The sequence below is a fragment of the Protopterus annectens genome, chromosome 6.part0 (genome assembly GCF_019279795.1).
Source record: "Protopterus annectens isolate FY-2018-M chromosome 6.part0, PAN1.0, whole genome shotgun sequence".
In the NCBI taxonomy this organism is placed as follows: Eukaryota; Metazoa; Chordata; order Ceratodontiformes; family Protopteridae; genus Protopterus; species Protopterus annectens.
In genome coordinates, this window is record NC_056737.1 from 401,903,631 (window position 1) to 401,926,345 (window position 22,715).

A 22,715-nucleotide genomic window follows, 5' to 3' on the forward strand; every position below is an offset into this window, starting at 1 on the left:
CTTTTTCCACCCCACAATACCCTCTGCTTCTACGCCTGGCTTGGATGCCTACATCCAAAATAAAAGATAGCAAACTCCATGGCTTCAACCCTTGAATGGGAATAGAACTAAGCCTTTCCTAGAAGGTGTTGAGAAACTTTTTCCACCCCACAATACCCCCTGCATCTATGCCTGGCTTGGATACCTACACCCAAAATAAAAGATAGCAAACTCCGCGGCTTCAATCCTTGTATGGGAATAGAACTAAGCCTTTCCTAGAAGGTGTTGAGAAACTTTTTCCACCCCACAATACCCTCTGTGTCTACGCCTGGCTTGGATGCCTACACCCAAAATAAAAGATAGCAAGCTCCACGGCTTCAACCCTTGTATGGGAATAGAACTAAGCCTTTCCTAGAAGGTGTTGAGAAAGTATGTACTACGGTTGCTAAACCTCTGTATTACTATAGATACCCAAAGGCCGACTAGGTGTTCAGTACGCTCCCCTACCAGGAAATCCAGCAACCTACTTATTTCTTATTTCTTCTCAGTTCCCTTTTTCCCTCAACTTAGCCCAGTTAGGGATCTGCCTCGGTGGATTTACAGGTGCACTACAGCATTTGTCCACTAGGTGGCACCCTCCCCCACTATCCTCAATTTCTTACATTTGTTGTTCTCTTCTCTCTAATATTTTATACAAGCTCTACCTTCCCTTTATTTTTCTCTCAATACTTGACTTTAAACATTGTAACTCACTCCATTCTGCTTAATCCCCTGTCCCCAGTACTTACCTTCTGCATTTCAACAGTCCACTTTCTTCCAGCCTTCCTGGCTCTGCCCTCTCCGTTCGCCATACAGGCTCACTCCACTCTCCTACCCTGCCCCCACTACATCTAATTTATTCCCCCTATCTCTCCCACCCTTCTCCTCCAACCAATCCAAACTCTCCTAAACCCTCCCCTTCCTCTCTGTAACCACTCCCCCTAATTTTATTCAAACTCCCCTTCACCGCTGATTACTTTCCAACCACTACCATCATGCTATCCCTTCCCCCCAAAATCCTTCAACTGTCTTGCTTCCTTTTCCTACTTATCTCCCTATACCACAACACTTGCTATATTCATATCCACTTACTCCCTCCTCCTCTTATTCCCCAACACCACCCTGTCTCTCACTACCACAACATAGTCACTTCATTAATTTCTTCCTACCCATTACTCTTCATGAAAATTAAACTTTTTCCAACTTCAGATGTAAACCTTAAATATAAGCCACACTTCTACCAGCCACCTCCATCTAAATATAAAACTAAACAGAACCTTCCCCATCCCACAATCATTCACTTAGCAGGAGACATTCACCCCAACCCAGGTCCTACCTTTCATCCCACAAACCTCCCTAACAACTACAAGAAATCCTCTAACAAACAACTCAAATTCCTTACCATCAATGCCCAAAGCATAAAAAATAAACTATCCCTCTTCCATGCCTGGCTCAACCATAACTCCCCTGATATAGCAGCTATCACTGAAACCTGGCTAAAACCTCACATTAATGACTCAGAGTTCCTACCCCCAGGATTCCATTCTCTACGATCCAACTGACCTAATAAAAGAGGTGGTGGTGGTGTTGCTCTAATCTACTCCGACCTCTTGTCCATTACTCCCTACCCGAACCCTATCCCATCGTTCAATAACACTGAACTAGTAATTGCCCTACTAAAAATGAACAACCATAAAAGTAACTGCATCATCTGTCTCTACATTCCTCCAAGCAACAATACTAATACTCTAGAAGACATCCTATCCTGGACTTCCTCTAATATTAATCTAGAAACCTTCATTTTAGGTGATGTAAATATTGATTGGAGTAAAATCTCAAACCCAAATCCCTCAGTAACCATCAACCTATTTAATTTCTCCCAACTCATTAACTCCACTACCAGACCAAACAAAGCTAATCCTCCTGGCTCCATACTTGATTGGATTCTCGTATCTCATCCAAACAAAGTTATAAAATCTGACACCTCTCCAGACCCTCTAGGAGACAACCTCCCTGCCTATGCCATACCAGCTACTCCCCCCCCCCACTCCCACCACTACACTCACACTCGTAACCTCTCTAACTTCAACCCTACTTCCTTCTCTGACTCGCTTAAACTCATCAACTGGAACCCTTTAAAACTACTACCACTATTTCAATTCAACATTTTTAACAGTCCTTAACTCTCTAGCCCCAACTAGAATTATAAGACTTAAAGCAAAAACCTCCCCTTGGCTCACCAAAGATACAAAAAAGTTAATGCTCCTAAGAGATAAAACCTGGAAAACCTACCATAAACACAAACAACCTGAAATACTCCGTAAGTACAAGCAGTTAAGAAACCTTACCAAGAAACAAATCATTAAAGATAAAAAATCTTACTACATCCAACTTCAAGAAAACCATGCTAGAAACACCAAACAATTCTGGAATTCCATCAATTCACTCCTCAGACCTGGTACTAAAAATAAGACACCAGCAAAACCGACCTCGAAATAGCCTCACTGTTTAATTCCTTCTTCACCTCTTCCATTGCTGAGCTAACTAAAACATTTCCTAACAATCACCTATCTCCTGCCACTATTCAATCTTCCTCAAACTGTTCTTACCCGCCCTCTTTCAAACTAAAACCAGTATCTACCGACCAAACAAAGAAACTCCTTCATAAACTAAAGCCCTGCTCCAATGCCCTTGATAACATCCCATCTGCCTTCCTAAAAATTGCTTCTGACTCTATTGCTCTTCCCATCAGCATCCTAATCAATAGGTCTTTACTTAAATCACACTTAAAACTATGCATGCACTCCACTTACATCCTACCTCCACAAAGGTGGCAAAAACTGTACAGTCACAAATTTCCGCCCTATTGCCATTCTCTCCCCTATGTCCAAAATCCTAGAAAAATGTATCCACTTACAACTCCTGCCATTCCTCACCAAGCACCAACTTTTCTCTCCTACCCAACACGGCTTCCGCCCAGGACACAGTACTAACACTGCCCTTCTCTCCTTTTTGCACTCAGTCAACTCTGCTCATGATTCCGGTAATATAGTATCTACTGTCCTCCTAGATTTATCTAAAGCTTTCGATACCATCTCTCACACCCACCTCCTAAATTACCTATCAAATCTCAACCTTTGCTCAGAATTTTTTTCCTGGTTTTCAACTACCTTTCTAACAGATCCCAAGCGGTAAAATGGGGCCAAGCAACCTCTACTTTTCTTCCTACCCCTACCTCAGGGTTCCATACTCGGCCCACTACTATTCAATATCTTCATAAATGACTTCCACAAGGCTATCCCCAACACAACAATTGTACAATATGCTGACGATTTAACATTAATCTGCTCTGCCCCTAACCTAACAGACCTCCAAGCCCTAACCCAAAGTGCCTTCTCAACCACTGAAAACTGGATGCTACAAAATCACCTCTCCCTAGATGCCAACAAAACTAAGATACTCCTTTTCTCTCCCTCTAAATCCTCCTCTCTTGACAAAAAGTCATTCCAAATTTCCAGCCTCAATAACTCCTCTATCAAAAATTGCCCTCCTCCAAACTTCTTGCTGTCACAATCGACAATCAACTAAAATTTAATTCCCATATCCAACTGAACATCAAAAAAACGCACATAAAACTAGGTCTACCTTATAGAAACAACCACTTCCTCTCCCCTCATTCCAGAGCAACCCTTGCCTCTACCTTCCTCCTTCCTACCCTCCTATACGGAGCCCCACTGCTCACTAATCTTTCATCATCTCTTGCCACCAAACTAGAGCTATGCTACAACAAAGTCGCTAGATTTGCCACTAACGCCAAATCCTCTTCTCATCACTGCTCCTCCCTTCACTCCCTAAACTGGCATGAACTTCCCAATTAACTTAACCTCCTACAACTCACCACAGCCTTCAAGCTACTACTACACCCTTCTAACTGCCCTGCCCTTTCTAATATTCTGCACCCTTATACCCCCCCCTCAGACCACTTAGATCTTCTCAACACAACCTGATCACAGTTCAAAAACCCCAGCACCCTGCTGGCCAGCGTCTCTTATCCTTTACACTTGCTAAAAAATGTAATTCCCTGCCCTTGTCACTTAGGACATGCACCAACCCAAGTAACTTCAAAACTCAGCTTCATTCCTACCTCTATCATAACAGAATCTGCAACTGCACTCCTCTGCCTACAAATCCTAAGCGTTCTACTCCATTTGCCCCAGTCTAACCTCCTCCAATTCTTCTTCCTAGTCCTTTCTAAAATGATTAAGTGAACTACATAGTAAAACATGTAATATCATCATGTGATGCCTTTCTCCCTAAACAAAATTGGAATTGTTAGTGTTTCCTCTGTTTGTAACTACCTGATATTTGTAATTCAGAGTGCCTATGACTTTGCATGTTCATTGAAATTATTTTTGTAATTCAGAGTGCCTATGACTTTGCATGTTCATTGAAATTACTTTTTGTAAACAAAATATTTGAACGGTAGTAATTCCTTGTTTTGGAGCTTTTCTCCCCGGGCCTCAACTGAAAACAGGCTACGAATGCCCAGTGGACCTCCCAGGTAATCAAACTGAAATAAATAAATAAAATAAATATATGCCAAAAAGAGGAACCTCACAATTGTGAATATAAGCCTAAACATAGACTGCATTCACCAGTGCAATAATGTGCACACAATCCAAAGCTGCATTTATGTCACTGAAACCCACAGGAACTCAAAGGCAAAATGTAAGTTAAAAACAGTTACTGAAATGGGAGCCTTGTATTTGTTGAAGAGATCCCTGCCACAGACTTTAGTGATGTGAAGTAAAACAAATAAATCTTGGTTAGGACCATCCAAGTTACGGCACCAGCTGAAAAGAAATACTTGTTAACACATAATGTCATGCAGCTCTTCAATTCAATACACAGACTGTCAGATTCTGGATGCAAACACACCATTTATTAATATATATTATTAACATACAGTATCATGATTCGGAGTGTCTCAGTAATAGAGTGATTCAACCATATGCACAGATGCAAACCATTTTATTCAAAACAGGAAAAAAACAAGCTGGTTCACACAAAGTTCAAAGCTTTCCCAAGTTATGATAATACACATACACACATTTTCAAGGATGAAAGGAGTAAACAGATAAAATGGTATGCATGTGGGATGATAGCTTAAAACATTTCTCATGCTACAATCGTGACATAGTTTGTGTTTACTTTCAGCAGGCTTATCTCAGAGGTATTCCATGTAAGGTGCATTACTTTCTTTCATGATTAAATGATTTTAAAAAAATTCCATCTGCTTGCTAAGTTCTAATGAACTTTAACAAAATTCAAGTGATCCTTTTCAGATGAGTAAAAGAAAAATAAGAAACTGTTGCAGTAGTTTTAAGCTGAAAGTATATTAAAATAAGCATTAATAAGCATTGAAGTAATATATCCATTACAGAAGTCAGCAATGGAGAATTCTGTGTCACGCCCCAGTTGTCTCACCATAATTTATAGTGGGAAGTGGCCCAATAGTGATATCAGATGTGTACATGAACCCCCTACATTATTGTTGTGTTGTTATTACATTATGATTTTGTTCTGCATGAGGTACCATATGTTGTTGAACAGGGAGGGGTTAATGAATTTGTGATTGTTACCCTCATCAGCTACATCTTCTAATCCCATTAACTTGAAATATTTACTCAGTTGCAGGCCATCTCTTTTCACATTTACTTTCTTGGGCATTCAGATACAACCTGAGGCAAAGAAACAACATTCCAATTGTCTGCCATCAGTAAGATTAGCTGGCGAAAAGCCATTGTCTGAGACAAACTGCCCATAACTCCACTTAGATTTTTGGGGAACATAGGTACAGACCAGGGTAACCCTTCTCCCCCAACAGCTACACACCTTCCTGCATGGTGCTTCACCTCTTCTTCTATCAATATTGAGGTCCCCTTTTTGACTTTGATGATTAGTTCTTTGTTTGCCTGATCATTCCAATTTGCATAATAGATCTACTCATAATCTCTACATAAGAAGGCTCTATATTCATCCATATTCATTTGGGTCTCAAGCAACATTACCATGTTTGTCAGGACTTTGTGCAAATACATAATAACCTGACTTCACTTACGGGCATCGATTTAAGCTATTCACTTTCCCTGACAACACAGTTAATGCACCTATTCACCCTCACCAAAAGGTGTACTCATACCTTTATAACAGCAACTCTTTATTTTAGCAGTAGTACTGCACCTCATGTTGGTAGTATTGACCCCTTGTATGACAAAAATAGTCACAATAACACAATAGTTAAAGCAACGTCTAAACTCAAAACTGTAAAACTTGATCATTTGCATTAACATGGAACAAATTAATAACAAAAATTAATAACAATAACTGGTTCCACTTTTAAAACAAACACTTTTTATCAGTCCCCAAGTCCCTGTTAACTGTCTTTGGCTAGACCACTTTCTTCTTTGTGGTCAAAAATGTATTATGCCTTATGATTACACTTACTAAATGCTAATATTTAAGAAGTCTTAAAGACACTTCAGTCCTGACCACCTGGCTGGCAAACATGGAAACATAGCAGTACAACAAACATATCTCCCTATCACAGCTGTCATTAGAGTTGCCATTTTTCCTTGGTGCCATTTACTGACAAACAAGCTTCACACTGTGCATAATCTAGTCACACAGATTCCATTTAGAAGCCACACATCCTTTTAGCTAACCACACCCATCAGCATATGTCTTGATTGAATACCATATGCAGTTACTATATGCAAGACGTATACAATGTATTAGAAGATGGTAAAGTTAACAACTTTATTTATCTGTAATTCATTCAAGGCATTACATTGTTAAGGGTTCACTGTACACAACAGTATATCCAAATGATACCACACAGGACAAAAGATAAAGAAGCATGGGGAACTGAATATAAAATCATGGCCACATCACTAACTTTATAGAAAAAGTGAAACAAATCATGATCTGGGTTTACAATTTTATATATAATGAAGTTTTCCAGCAAGAACAGGCCACTTTATATGATCATTGCTTATACTAGAAGCTATATTTTGCATTTGATCTGGCAGCCTCTAGTTACCTTTTATGAATGCATAAAATTGGGAACAACTTATGTTAAAATTTAACTTGACTTGCATCTCAGCCTTAATGAGAGATACAAGCATTCTGTTCCTTGTATCAGTCCATGCATTTCCCATAAGTGAAAAACCTATTCATAAAGCTATTGGTGGGGGAATTAAAAGGGCAAACTCCACCATTCTGTAAAGTGTTTTGCAGTCTGGGCTCTTATTAAAAAAAAAAAATCACCCAGAGATCACTTACAGATGCCCGCTCTGTCACTTGTAATAGGGCTGGCAGTACAGCTGTTAAAGTGATGTAGTCTAAGTAAAGTGAGTTCACATTCGATTTGAAATCATCTGCAGCTGTGCACAGTTCTGACCAAGTTACAGGCTGTTGGAGGCTGAAGACCTGCATAGCTTTAAAGGGGTTATTATCAAAGTCAGACCACTTCTGCAGGTGACAAAGTGCTTTAGCATAAAAATTGCAGAAGTCCTTACAGACCTGCTGTACCACAGCTGGAGTGAAGTGCTTTAGCGCCAACAACCTGGTCATCTTAGCTTTCTCTTCAACCCATCTATAAGATTCATCATCACTTGAGTACAACTCTGGAGCAGAGAGCATATTACTTTCAAGTTTTGCTATAGACTTGTGCAATATCTGCAGGATGTAGTGCATGAAATGTATGTAGCACTCTGCTTCAAAGTTATTCTCGGTGATGCCACCTTCATTAGCCTCCATCAGTCTCCAGATAAGTAGATGACACTCCTCAGGCCCTTGGGTAATAAAATGTTTTTTAATTCAGGACCACCATTCTACTAGCCTAGCCACAGCTGGGAACAAAGGCAGCCACCTTGTCACAACATGCTTTATGATCTCCATAAAGTCTTGGGCTAGGAAAGAAGTCCTTCAACAGTGACATTTTTTTGCACATGTTGAATACTCACTTTGCACTTTCAAAACCAGCATCTCCACATAAAACATTTTAAGAACCTTGCTTGCATGCTTTTTAGTTATGTATTACATGGCACAAACAGTTTGCTGCAGTGCTGTGAGACACCTCAGCTTTCAGATGCTTAAAAACAGACCTGTGTTTTCCATAATTTACTGAGACATTGTCTGCAGCATAGATAGACAAGTTGTGTACCTTCAGTCCTTTATGCATAAGAAAGTCTTTTATTCTTGTAAAGATGAATTCAGAACTTTCATTATGATCCTCATAGAAATCTAGTATGTTGTGTACCATGGCTGTGAGTGAAGCACTGAGTAACCGAGGAGAACATTTTTCTGTTCCTTTTATTGCAAGCATCTGATCCCAGTGAGAAACAGGAAGTGCCAAGTTCCTGCAGAAGGAACATTCATTACAATGGTCTCAGATTTGACTTTCCACAGCTGAACTTCAAAGCCACAGTAGAGTCTGGGTAAATGTGCAAGCTTGCCTCCACAGTTCTTGGATACATATGAGTGATTCAGTTTCACACCATGATAAACTGCTGTCACCTCAGCTGCAGTCTAGACAACATCACCATACATGTCAAACTTTTAGCACAAGAAATCTGGACTGCATCAATCATAGGGGGACAAAGGGCCAAGATCAAGGACAGATATTAATACTTACAATATCAGAAAGTTGCTAAAGTAACAGTCTTTGTTTTGTCATGCATTTTTCTCAAGGATATGAAGGCAATCTCAAATGTCTGTCATTATTTAAGGCTTCAGCCTTTCAACCATTCCTTAAAATCTTAGCTCAAGAAAGCTGGACAAAGCTTAAAATAATGGGAGACAAAGGCCCGAAAATAGGGGCAGATTTTAAATATTGCTCTTGCAAACTTAGAAAGTTGATAGAATAACAGGATTTGCGTTAGTGTGCATTTTCTGAAGGGTATGACATCTCAAACTCAGATGTATGTCATTATAGTGATTTGCCAGAAGACTACAAATTCTTTGAGGAACAGACCAAAACCATGAGGCAAAAATCTGGACAAACCTCTAAGCACAAGAAATATGGACCACAACAAATAAACTCAAAAGGGACAGCATATAAGTTTAGAAAATTGCTAGAAGAGGTTTTACTTTATCATGTATTTTTTGAAGGATAAATATTACATATTGCTCTTATAAACTTAGAACATTGCTGGAATAAATTGCTTTTTCCTGAAGGGTATATGTGTGCCAAACTGGTTATAGATGGAGCAACATTCACAGAACCAGAAGGTATAGCAAATCTAGTGGCTGACAAATTCAGCTCCAACTTTATCCCCACTCGACCCCGAGCCAATTCTCAGAGAAATATTGTCTAACATTACCCTCCAACTGTCAATGTTTAGCAGGTCATAGTTGAGTACACCAAGACCAAGAACACAGCTTCAGTGGGCCCTGATAATATCCCAGGATGCCTCTTAAATAGTTTGAAATATTACCTGTCGGGGCCACTGGAGTCACTACTCAACTATACCTTCTGAACAGGCCTTGTGCCTCATGAATGGAGGACTGCAACAGTCATCCCTCTGCACAAGAGCAGACCATCAACAGATCCTAGGAAATACCCATTAGTCAGACTAGTCTCAAAGTCATGGAGAGAATTGTCATGGAAATAAACAGTGACATAGCAAACCTTCAGGCCCTTGACCCCACCCAGTTTGGTTTCATCGAAGGCAGGTGATGCCTACTAAACCTGTTGGACATTTTTCAGAAGGTCACCAAGGCAATGGACAAGGGCAAATCAGTGCATATAGCCTACCTTGACCAGGCTAAATCATTTGACCTAATACCCCACTCAGGCATTTTAAACAAACTCATAGAATTCAGCATAAACCCCTAAGCAACATACTGGATAGCCAGCTGCCTCACAGATAGAACCCAGGAAGTTAGGATTGGGGAGACCACCTCCACAAAGAGGCTGGTCACTAGCAGGAATACCTCAGGGCTGTGTGCTGAGTCCACTCTACTGTAACATCTACTTCTCAGAAGTCAAGGCCAATCTCAAGGACCTCTGTCTGACCAAGCTTGCAGATGATTGCATACTAGGAGCAGTCATAGAATTCCTCCCAAGATACTAACATCTTACAGAAAGGTCTAACACCAACCTGTGCCAAAAACATAGCTTAAAACACAGTGCCAAAAAATGCATAATAGTACCTTTTGAGAAGTCTGCCACTCTTGGAGACTACCTCACTGATAAAACACCCCTAAGAGGCCCCTAGACCCAGTAGTCAGGGATTTGGGAATTACGTGTATAGTAAACTGGCCTTTAACCAACATGTGTCTAAGGTAGTAAGAAAGTCATTTTGTATCACCCAAAGTATAAGTAAGGGCATGTAATCTAGGTCCAGGGATGTCATTGTGGTTCTGTATTTGTCCCCTCATCAAACAACTTATTGAGTATAATACTCCCTTTGGTATGTACCAGGCACATGCAACAACCGGAACATCTACAGAGGTTCTTCACAAAAAGAATACAGGGCATAAGCACAATGTCCTATACAGATTGCCTCAAAGCCCTGCCTCTATATACTCTGTTTCCTACTGACTTCTGAGAGATGATCTATGCCTGATATGCAAGGCATCCTTGGATCCCACTCTGATGAACTTTTTGCATATCTACAGAACAAACAGCATTAGAACTACAAGATCTAAGGACCTACTCTTTGCTTATGACATACATAGAACATGTTGGCTGTGCAGGTATGTATCTCTGAGAAGTTCCTTTCCGTGGAATAGATTTCCCATTTGCATGAAGCAGAGCAATTCCCTAAACATACTCAAATGTAACCAGGGTCAGTGAATGGGAACTCAAAAATTCACCCTAGGTCTGGCACCCATGTCTGTGATAGACAGTGGTATCTATTAAATCATGTCCTAGCTAACATATATCCCTTAGAATAACCTCTGAGGCACAAAAACTTGTGGGATACATTTGAGTTGCATGGCTAGGCTTATAAAAGCCTGAATGGTTGTAAGCCTGTTATACACCTATGAACCTTAATAGCCGATGAGTAATCATTTTCTAGATAAATTTGAAACATCACCCATCTTTATTACCTTACCCTTCTGTCAAAGAAGGAAAGGCAATCTTTCTTTTAGAGTATAGTTTTTGAAATTTAACAACTGGTCTGGGCTTCTTATTTCTCGGTACAGCCGATGCATATACCCTGTGGAATCTGTAAATCAAATTCTATCCAGTAAGCTCCCCAATCCAATCCCGAAGTCTCTCTTTTATAAAAAGCATATAGTCCAGCCCATGAGCCTCATCTGATATTCCAGTAAATCTTAAATTTTCATTTATGTGCCTGATATTCCAAATCAACCAGTGTACTGCTGACTTCCTACTGCCATAATTCCTATGTGGCTAACATCTCTTTAATAGTCGCATCACTCTTTTCCAGTACAACAATTGTTTGTGATTGAGCATTTAATCCTTCTTCAGCCTCATCAAGCCATTTATTTTTCACTTTGACATACTCCTCATGGGAAGAGTCAACTTTCAATACGGCACTATGCAATGTGTCCAGCCTTGTCTGTGCGGCAGACTCCTCTGGCTCCAAAATTGCTGCCATATTAGTCTGTCCAATGACTGGCTTCTTGGTTAAAGAAACACACTTCTTAAGTTTGGTTCTCCTTCTCATTAGCATTCACTGTGTTTTGTCAGACTTCTTATTGAAATCGGGCAGGATTGAAAACTATGGAAGGCTTTTAAAATTACTAAGTACTTGTTCCCTCGCCTGAAGAGGTAAGGAAAGCAAACATTCAACTTCCCAGCCTACTGGGAGCCCCACCATCTCTCTTTTCATCCTTGCTTATAATAGACCTGTCTCTAGACGTTTACTTCCATTACAAAAAGTGCTGCTTGGGTCATACCACCTCTTTCAGATACATTATTGGTACCTCACCTCTGTTGATTTCTATCAACTCTAAAATCATGTTCCATTATGTATGATGTTCTTCATCTCACTTTTAAATTTAATGTGAAATCAATATTCACAATATTTGTTCATAATAATGTCTAAACTGCTACCTTTTCTCCAAACACTTGTTTTTTTTTCCACTTCAACCTTTGTTTATATCAGGCTAGAAAGATGCTCACTAAAACACAAGGAGAAGCTTTGTTTGCATACATTGTATCAATCAAAAGCTTTAAGTGACAAGACCCAATCTCTCCTTTTCTCTCCATTAGATTAACCACTATCCCCATTGTCCTCCCTGTGTCACAGTTTCATCACTCTCTCTTGACATCTATCTAAATCTAACATTCCTTATAATAGTCCCAGTAGCTCCGACCATTCTGACTTTCCTAATTACTGTACTTCAGTATTAAGTGTAATACTTGCTCCACTACTAACATATCATACTATATTTCATTATCAACTACATTCCCCATTTCTAGTATTTCCAAAGTTAAGGTGCCTCTTCTTTTCATTATTTAATTGCTAGAAATCACAGGTAATAATAAAATAGATTTTGCAATTTGTAGCTCTTTGCTATGTACAAGCTTGTGTCTATGTCTAATATGTTCATAGGTTACTACTAGGCTAAAATGTGAGAATCAAACCCTGCTCCTTGTGTCTATAAGGTAAACAACTTAACCATTAGGCCACCCTCCCATTATGAATGTTCAGCACTGTATATAACTACAGTATGCAAGCAATGTACATCCTCTGTTCCTAAATTGTTTATGTACACTACTGTAAAGCTTTTTTTTCTGTCATGTGTGTATACTGACCTTTATTTTGTATTCCTTTTGATGTCATGTAAGTGTATTTTATGTATATGTCAAAACTGGTGTTAAATGTGGAGCTTTCCTCCCTGGGCCACCACTACAAAATGGTTTTATCCCATTTGGATTTTCCAGTTAAACAGAGACAAATAAATAAGTTCACGATACGCTCTTGAATATCCAGTATTCGTTTCTTGGTGCCTTAATTGGAAGTTGGGAATGAACTAGTTTTAGCTTGTAATCAACATGTATGGAATTTAAATCTGGAGCATGTTTGTGCTCTGTGAATGCTGGCAGCCTCTGCAAAAATAAATGTGGAATGTATTAAAGTATAGTAACAATGAAGCATCATAGTGTAATTAGCTGTATGCCCCTTAATTTTGGAGAATACTTCTTAGTGTTAATGCATATTGTTCTGCACTTATGTTTCTCATCTGTTTTGTCATCTTACTATAGTCCCTCACCATTGTACATCAAAACTTGGCAACTTACAAATGCTTGCCTTCTCTGGTTATTATAATGAAGTTTCTTGAACGAAAGATAAAAGTGATAATTTTTTTCTTCTCCACAAAGGTATAGTATTTTAAGACTTTCTTGCTTTGTGCAGCAGCAAAAACTACATCAAGGGAACATGTTCTATTCTTTATATTTTGAAATGGATAAAACGTTTACCTTAGCTTTCCAGCCTGGAGCAAATATAGCATTATTCATGAGACTGTTTAATGATGCTACCAGACAAGGAAAGGGGAGGAAAAATACAGTCTCTGTCTTCCTGTTATGTGTCATGTTTAATACTCTGCTGTTTTTACACTGTAGCACAGCTGCATTTACAAAAAATGCATTGAGTATGGTTTGCTTCTCTAGCACTGTAGCTGAATTGATGCTTGTTATGAAAACATTTGGTCTGATGAATAGTTTGGTCATAAATCGTTTTTCCACTTTTACAGCTTCTGAGGGATAAATTTCGGGAGTTTGCAAGAGACACTGGTGCTATTGGACAGGAGCGAGTAGATAATGTGAACATCCTGATTGATGAGCTCATTGATGCTGGCCATTTTGAAGCTGTCACCATGGCGGACTGGAAGGATAATCTGAATGAGAGCTGGGCAGACCTCCTGGAGCTGATAGACACACGCTTACAACTGCTGACTGCATCCTATGATCTGCATAAGTACTTCTGTGATGGCAATGAAATCCTAGCTCTGATTGAAGACAAACGTCAGCAGCTGCCCAAGGAGTTAGGTGTGGATGTGAACACAGCAGAGGCCTTTCATAGAATGCATACTTCTTTTGAGCGTGATATCCATACCCTTGGAACTAAGGTACTTATTTATTTTTTTGTTTACTTACACTTATTTTATTTAACTAAGTGAACTGGTCTTCTCAGACCCTTTTCAGCCATGCCTTTGCTAGAGCGGAAAGTGTGAATGCTGTATCTGTATATACATTTAGAGTAGCCAAACAACCAGCATGCTTTTTGAAATAAGAATTATTACACACTTCAGAGCAGTACTGCTAAGCATCTACTCTTCAACCACTGTGTAAAAGGATGGTTATATGCACATGCACTTATCTGTACTTTTCATGCATTTTTAGAAATGTGAAGGCACACTGATGGCGTGAGGTACATTGTCTGCTTACAGTTTGCTATCTGTCCTAAGACCAATTTGCCAGTAAAGGGTGATTATCTTCTGGGAGGGATACTATAACAGTAAATCATTACATTTGGTTACCAATCTTCCAGTGTCTAATTTTCTACTCAGCAGAACCTCTGAAGGTAGTGGCTTTTCTCCACCAGCAGCCAATGTAAGAGTTCGGCCTGCTACCTACTGACGTAGGTGACACAAGATCTGTACATAAGCTGCATTACTTTGCATTCTCTTCATTCGTTTTAGTCACATCTAAAACTGTTACATCCTGCTGTTCTGGAAGAATTTTGTTGCATTCATTTGTCCTAATTTGCAGTTTTGGTCAAATTCCCAAGAAATGACTGGAGCATGACTTTGAAAGCAGTCATACGTGTGTGTATTACAGGCAGACAGCAGCTGAAGAGTAACGCTGGTCTCTTTTTGTTTGGGCTCAGTCTTTAACATTTAAGAGAGTGAGACTATGCTAAATTTAAACAGACCATTACAATTAGAAGACAGAAGGTGTTCAATTCTTTTTGCAGGAAAGCATTCCAAGATACTTTTTTTCATTAACCATTTAACAGAAATATGCCTTATATCTCTAGAAAATAAATCCAAGAAGCGTTTTCCATTAAGCATCTACAACCAGCAAAAGCAGAAAAAAATCTAAATTATTGAAAAGGGGGAATAATCTTTAAAGGTGAAAGTTGAATCTTTACCTACAGACTTCAGGGATCAGGGTCAATTGGCACAAATATTTTGATAACTCATATAAAAAGGGGTTTGCAGTCTGCCATCTCAGTGCCTTCATATTGTCCATTAACATTAATGCCCCATACATACTTCATTAAAAGGGCATATTTGTTGGTATCAACCATGCTACTGGCTTCTAAATAACCTAGGGTAATCCTGGAAGTCAGAGCAATGGAATATGAAGATGTTTCCTTAGTGGAGGGTCTATCACTGTCATACCTACTAAGTCTTAAACTGATGAGGGTTCAATCCATCTCCCTGTTCTCACTGTAAACCGCAATAGAGTATAAACTGCTAACAAAAGGAATTCTGGTAGTGAGTACAGAACATTGTAGCGCAACATTGGTCCCTTTAGGGGGCAGTGCATATCATTGTAGAATGCAGGGTAGAGAACTTCAAAAGGTATTGAAGAAGTCCTCTGGGTCTAACAGCAAGAGAAGGAAGAACCATTCTTCCATGTCACCTGTAGAAAAGGCATATTTTATAAGTTGTGTTTATATATTCTCCTGATATTCTTCTCAATTTATTTAGTTAAGCCTTGAGAACTGTTCCTTACTATTGCCCGGGTCAGGATGTAGATTTTAATGAAAGTGAATAACATAGGAGAAACTTAAAAGGAGCCAATCACTGAAAGCTCTGTTCAAAATAAAAAAGGTTATTTGGAGATAAACAGGTTTGTACTGTCTGTAAGTAGGATTTACATACAGGTTTAAACCTTGCCGAGATCTTTAGGATATTAATAATTTGTATCCCAAACACACAGGTGCCAGCCCTTAGATCTGCTAACTTGCGATATGAACTTGATGCACAGTTCTCTTTTTTATGATTTTAGTGCTTACCCATCAAATTTGCATTAAAATTGCTATATAAAAGAAATGATAAAAACACAATGGAAAATTGGATGCCTGTTACTTTAGTGAATATATATTATAAGCTCATAATTGCTGTTTTGCAAAGTAGGGTTAAGAAAGTTATAAAATTATAGAGGATGTATTAAGAGATGGAGTATATGAATACAGAGGAAGAATATAAAAGGGATGTTGATTTTAGTAAAGGAAACAGTGTATGAGATAAAAGGAGGAGGAACAGAGAGAAAGCTAGTTGTATGTCATTTAATAAAAGGTTGTGATAGTGTCAGTTATAATAGCAATGGATTTTATGAAACAGTATGAGATACCAGAAAAAAAATATTTTTTTAAAGTCGATTTATAGAGATTTAAGGATAAAACCTTCAGGGAATGTGTGGATAAGAAATAAAGATTTAGACAAGGGTAAAGCAAGGCTGCAGAATTAGCATGGGGCTTTAGGTAGCATGGAAAATGTAATGAAAAGTGCAAGATTAAGTTATTAGGGGAGAGTTGTTACCTTTAGTACTGAGTTATGTGGATGATTTTGTGGTGATATTGAAAAATAGTGTATGCAAATGACATTATGAAATAATGCATTTATTAGGAAAAATAGGGTCTACTTCATTTCACTGACAGCTCATTTCACTGAAACTCACTTGGCCGCGCACAATTCACTGAAAGCTCACTTCACTGAAAACTCATTTGACTGAAACTTATTTTGTTGAAAGTTGTATATGGCCTTTTCCCCACTGTAGTGCAATCCTGGAGTTAGTATATAAAGTAAGGGGGGCACAGCCCCCCACATTTGAAGGTGTGGGGGCATAGGCCCCCACATAGTTTGGTTATATGTTGTCATCTGGAAAGAGTTATTCTTTGGATTTATAAGTATTTATGTTTATTGTTTAAAACATTTAAAATAGGTGGGGGGCTATGCCCCCCACAGCCCCTAGTGTGGGGGCTGTGCTCCCCACCCCCCTTACTTTATATACTAACTCCAGGATCGCACTGCAGTGGAGAAAAGGCCATATATAACTTTCAACAAAATGAGTTTCAGTCAAATGAGTTTTGAGTGAAGTGAGCTTTCAGTGAAATGAAGTAGACCCACAAAAATAGGGTTAATAAGTAAGAAGAAGAATAAATGATGTAGTGCAGGAAGGAGAAGTGTATTTTAGTATTACAGAAGTGGAAATATTAGTTATACATTTTGGTATTGTGAAGGTAATGAGAAACAATGGGAACATTTATTACGAGTTACAAGAGCATGGAATATGTATGATTTGCCCTTTACAAAGAAAGTTTAACATATTCTGTTATGTTAGGGAAGTTAAAGCATTTAGGAGAGCTATATGCTTCCTATTCAGTTGTAAAGAAAGGTATTAGAGGTGTATTTTTGGTAATATAGAAGTAAAGATGAAACCTAATAAAGAAAGGAAAAGTGGGAATTGAATTTGAAAAATCCAGTTGTTTATTTTGAATTATTTACATATGTGCAGGGATGTAAATATAATTAAGAAAAGTCATTACCACACTTAGCCAATATAAACAGATTCATACTTCCTTACATTAAGGTGGTCTAAGACCTGCCTTACATCCTTTTTGATCCTGGCAAGTGTAATATTATTCTATGATCATTAACTTCTCTGCAAATGTAAGTATTAATTCATCTAATAATTGAGTCTCCAATTACAAGAACAACTTTTATAACCAGATCTGAAGAATCTTCAACTTCTAATTCAGTAATATGTGTTCTAGCAATTGTTATAAAGGAATGATCTTCATCACCATTAGGCTTATTAATTCCACGATTTTCATTGCTTACTATGTTTGCAGGCATACAATTTTCATCCAGCTGGCTTTGTACATCCACAATTTGACCAAATGGTGTCAACATCTGTCTTTCTCCTCTTTTTTTCGTACAGTAATATTCTTCAATCCTTCCACATACAATTGTGATTTCTTCATTTTCACTTGCCCCTTGTCTGTTTTTTTTTTCTGTTCTATTTTCTGTTATCTTTTTTGGAAAAATCATGCCTTTTTCTGTAGACTGAAGGTTTTTCTAATAAATGTTAGCATTCCCTGTAGTCTGTGTCACATAACAAAGCAGTGTCCTTTTTAGTATGTATTCTCTATGTATTCTCTTTGCTTTACAGACATTTATCAGTTTCTTTCTCATCTTTATTTGTTATGAACTTCTTCCATTGTTTTATTTCCTTCCATATACTTTAAATCCTCTAACTGCTGAATACTTGTATCCAAAATTTCAAACTTGTTAGTGACATTATCTTGTTTCATAGGTGTTGAGTGATCTTTACAGACAATAAATACATCCTTTCCTAAATATGTTCCATTTGCTCCTTGCCTATGTTATCAGCCCAGTCATTAATATATGTAACAACGGTTCTCCAAGCCGGGCCAGTTGCACAAGAGCAATCATCATCAGTAAGTCTACATTTACTACTAAAACTGGTAAGCAAATCATCCAGCTTTTGAACATGAGGAACACAGATCACCAGTGTTATCAAGTGTTGCCTTTAAATATACATAACATTTATTACACTGTACAAGATATTTGTGCTTTAGCAAATCATTAATGGCATACACATTTAAGGAATCCATATTCAGCTTCAAATGAATAAAAAAATATAAAGAAAAGAATAATCAAGTCAGTTACCACAGAATTCAAACAGAACTTAAAACTCCTAAGAGGAAAAAAAAAATACAAACAATATACAACTAAATATTAAATTATAGTAAAGTTGTTGCTCTGACCTGACAAGTTGTGAAAGTCGCACAAAAGCTGGAATACCTTTACACTGCATTTAGAAGTGCACAGTAGCTTCTGTTCACTATTGCTCACAGTCACACTTTTTTAACAGTAAAGATCAGTAAATTGCAAACCAAGACAGGATTGTTTAGATATGCTCTGGATTGCCATCTGCACAGTCTGTATGAATTTATAGCTGACTAGGTCCCTTAGGATGGCTAGAGTTTAAAACCTGTCCCTTCCTAACAACAAACACTGAAAATTAAAGTTAAAACAAAATATAAAGCAAAGTAAATCATGTCTGCAAGCTATCCCTTCCTTCCTATAAACAGTAAAAACAGAGGAAAGAAATAAAAATATAAATTCAAATAAAACTTGCCAAGCAACTACACAGTCAATCACAAACCAAGACCGGATTGTTTAGATAAGCTCTGGAAATTAGAATGATTTTAGACATTGTTTCTATGGAAGTTATAATTCTTTGAAATTATTTCAGACATCATGCTGCAGTCTGAGATAAAGGTCAAGCTGCAGTGTAAACAAAAAGAGATTGTCAAACTTTGTATGAAAAGAATTACCATTGTGCTTTGACCTTGTTTATAACAAATGCAGTATGAAGAGAGTACAGTTACCAAATTTAAGAATGGGGAAACATGGAAGGCTAATTTCATGAGACAAGACTATTTTAGAAATACGACAATCTGAGCTGCCATTTAGATGTTGAAAAAATTATGAGTTGTAAATGGGGAATATTCTAAAAAGTACCACCGAAGCTGAGAAATTGCTAATTTTGTGCTTTGTTTTATGATTATAGGCTAGCATGTAGTTTGCTATATTAGATTCACATTTTGTGATTCTCTGTAAGGTACTAATCATATTCTGTACATCTATTGCCACAACATGACTTGTATCTTCAAGTTTTATCCCAGGAGTCAGACCTTTAAAGAAGACAAAGCAGTTGAGGAAGCTAGAGGTGATGGAAATGAAATGCCTGAGATGGGTAGGAGGATGTACACTGTGGGACAGATGGAGAAATGAGGATATCAGAGCAGAAGGCAAAGTAGCTCCAGCTGCTGTGAAGGTCAAAGAGAAGAGATTACAATGGTTCAGGCCATGTGCACGAAAGCAGAAGATGATCTGGTGTAGATTTGGGAGAGAAAGGAAGATAACAAGAAGAAAAGAGGATGTCGACAAAGAGAAGGATGGCTTGGGTTAGAGAAGACCTACAACAGTCTGACATGACTGTCAAGATCCAGGAGTGGCATTGAATTGATAGAGGAGGCAAAAATTCATGCGACACCACTATCCCATGCTGAAAATGAGAAAAAAGAGGCTGATGGCTCCAGTCACAGAGAGTATCTTCCCCCGTTGTGCAGATGTCTACCTTCATTTTTTTTTTTTTTTTTGGTTAACTGAGAAAGCCTTTCTAAGCAGGTAGAAAGCTTTGTATTGTCTTCTCCCACAAAATGAGGCAGAAAGTTTCAATGCCTTTTTGAGTGTGTTATATTAAGTACAGTAAGCATTTTCCTTCCTTCTATTTGAAACGCTCATTCAGAGCAGTGGCTACATCTACACCCTCCTCTGTAATACCACTGTAGATGATATTTGTGCAGCAGACACTTGGGTCTTCTCTCAATGCCCTTACAAATTACTATAACTTGGCTGTGATGGGCAGGTCCAGGCCTTTCTTTGGAGCTACCATTCTAAAAGATATGTTTCTGTAAAGAAAGTACAAAGAAGGATTAACTTGGCACTCAGTCTTAATGCTGTGTAGCACTGACCTCCATTTATCACATACAGAAGGTGTGTACACGCCACAGCTGTAGATCTGCACCAGCTCTTCTAGATCTGCTGCTCTTCCAGTAGATCTGAAAGAGCAGGTCTATTCCTAGTAACATACCCACCCACCTTTCATCCCCTGCTGAAGCAAGTTTCAAGTCTCATTGTGAAATGTCTCATGTTAAGCTCTCTAATCTCAGATCTAGAGAGGCTAGGCACCAGTATTGTGGCACAGTATGCACAGGGGTTGGTCCTTGGCAGCCTGAGAAAGTTTTCCTGGTTACGTGGTTATTACACCTGTCCATCTTAGTACTTCTGTTAGTGAGGTTGGCTCTGTCTTCCACATCTGGCTGTATAGTTAGTACATTTCTCTGCGATCTGCAGTTGCAATGTTCCCTGGAAAAAAGTGAGATATTTTTATTTTTCTTGATTAAATGCTCTTTTTCTGAGTTGGCGTGAAGCTAGAAAGAAAATATAAACTATGAGTGGTGAAGCCCCCCCCACATAGGGGTGCAAGGATTGAGATCTCCCCCCAAAAAATGCCTTTTTGAGTGTGTTATATTAAGTACAGTAAGTGAGTGTGTGTGTATGTATAAATGTGTGTGTGAGAGAGCACATGCTTGAAGTCCAGAATTACCTGAGTGCACGTGAATTGTTTGTATTAATATTATCTTATCAGCTCTTCTGTTATCATTCTAGTTCCACTTTCCTATGCAGAGCCTACAAATGGCCCCATTGAATCACTGCTTTACCATAGTCAATAAAGAATAAATTAAAATAAAATGAAAGCAAATCGTGACTGAGCATATTTCACTGGATGCGTCTGCAGCTTCAAAGAGGATGCCATAGATTTGAGTCAGTTCTTTGGCTTTAGCAACTTTGGACTTGGAAATTATGAAACAGTTGGAGAAGTTTCCATTTAAACCATTTCTTCTTGCATCAGACTAGACTTTTTTTTATTTTTGCCTGCAAGGAACTTGCTTTTGTAGAGAGAGATTATTAATTCAGTACATTGTGGAAAATATCTTATTCTGTCACTTCCTTTATTTCCTACTGTTTTGTCTGAGGATTATTTTTGAAATCAGGCATTTACTGATATCAGTCATGTTTAGTCATCACATAGCACCTTAGCCAAATGCTGCTGGCTTGTTCAGTATATTTTCCAGTCCTGTAATTTATACCTTTTTGTTTGCAACATAGTACTGTTTGGACTAACTTGGCATATCTCTGTTTATATTTCATTATTTCTCATTACTAGTTGAGAATTCTTTTTATCTTATTATTTTGCTTTCATGTGTATACAGGTTCTGCTAATGTGTTCTTGTCAGGGTTTGACTTACAGTAAGTTATTTTAAGTATTACATCATTTCAGGTATCTCCAGATTTTTGTCATATTTGCAGTTTGTTTTCACGTGTTTTACTCTGTTGCCTGATCATTTGTTTGCCCTGTTTGGACTATCCATTTGGTATTCCCATTACTTTTGGCTTTCTTCCTAGTCTTTCACTCATTTATGATTTGTGATAGTAGGGATGGTCTTCTGACAATCTAAGTCTTGCAGTGACAGAAGGTTAAAGTCTGGAAAGGGGGCCTTTGTGGCCTCTCGTGGGTGCATTACCGTGGTGGGCCATCAGTTGGCTATACTCTGCCCTGAGATGAAGCAGTTTGTTGAGGAGTATCCCTCTTTCCTACACGCTATTCCCAGGGTACCTGTTTTTGAGAACTAATACACTTTGGCCCTTATATAATGCACTATATACTAATACAAGGCTGCAGCAAACCTGGAACTTTTATCTAACTTACTGTGTGAGTGGTGCTACGGTAGCGTTGTCGCCTCACAGTAAGACGTCCTGTTTGATTCTCAGCTAGAGCGTCTTCTGTGTTGAGACATGCGTGAATGGGCGTACCTTCATTGAAGGTTGTGCGTCAGGGCCGGCAACTCGGCACGTAAAAACCTACTGCCAATCATTAGCGGACCGGAGTTCCGCTGTGGCGACCCCTAACCAGGAAAAGCCGAAAGACACAACAACTGTGTGATGCTGACCTTGCATTTTCAGTGTAAACATGGTTTGCTGATAGGGCTAGCCCTTTCCTGGTGGCTGCTCTGCTGTCTAGCATTTTTGTTATTCCCCAC

General features: G+C 38.5%; 1 protein-coding gene across 2 annotated transcripts in view; it reads left to right on the plus strand.

Moving 5' to 3' along the window:
• Window positions 1–22,715, plus strand: part of LOC122804338 (spectrin beta chain, erythrocytic-like) — a 2,132,081-nt gene that overhangs the window by 1,623,842 nt on the left and 485,524 nt on the right. For both annotated transcript variants that reach the window (XM_044074141.1, XM_044074142.1), the window contains one exon: window positions 13,759–14,133. In XM_044074141.1, coding sequence (XP_043930076.1) covers window positions 13,759–14,133 — 375 coding nt within the window. The remainder of the gene's footprint in view (window positions 1–13,758; window positions 14,134–22,715) is intronic.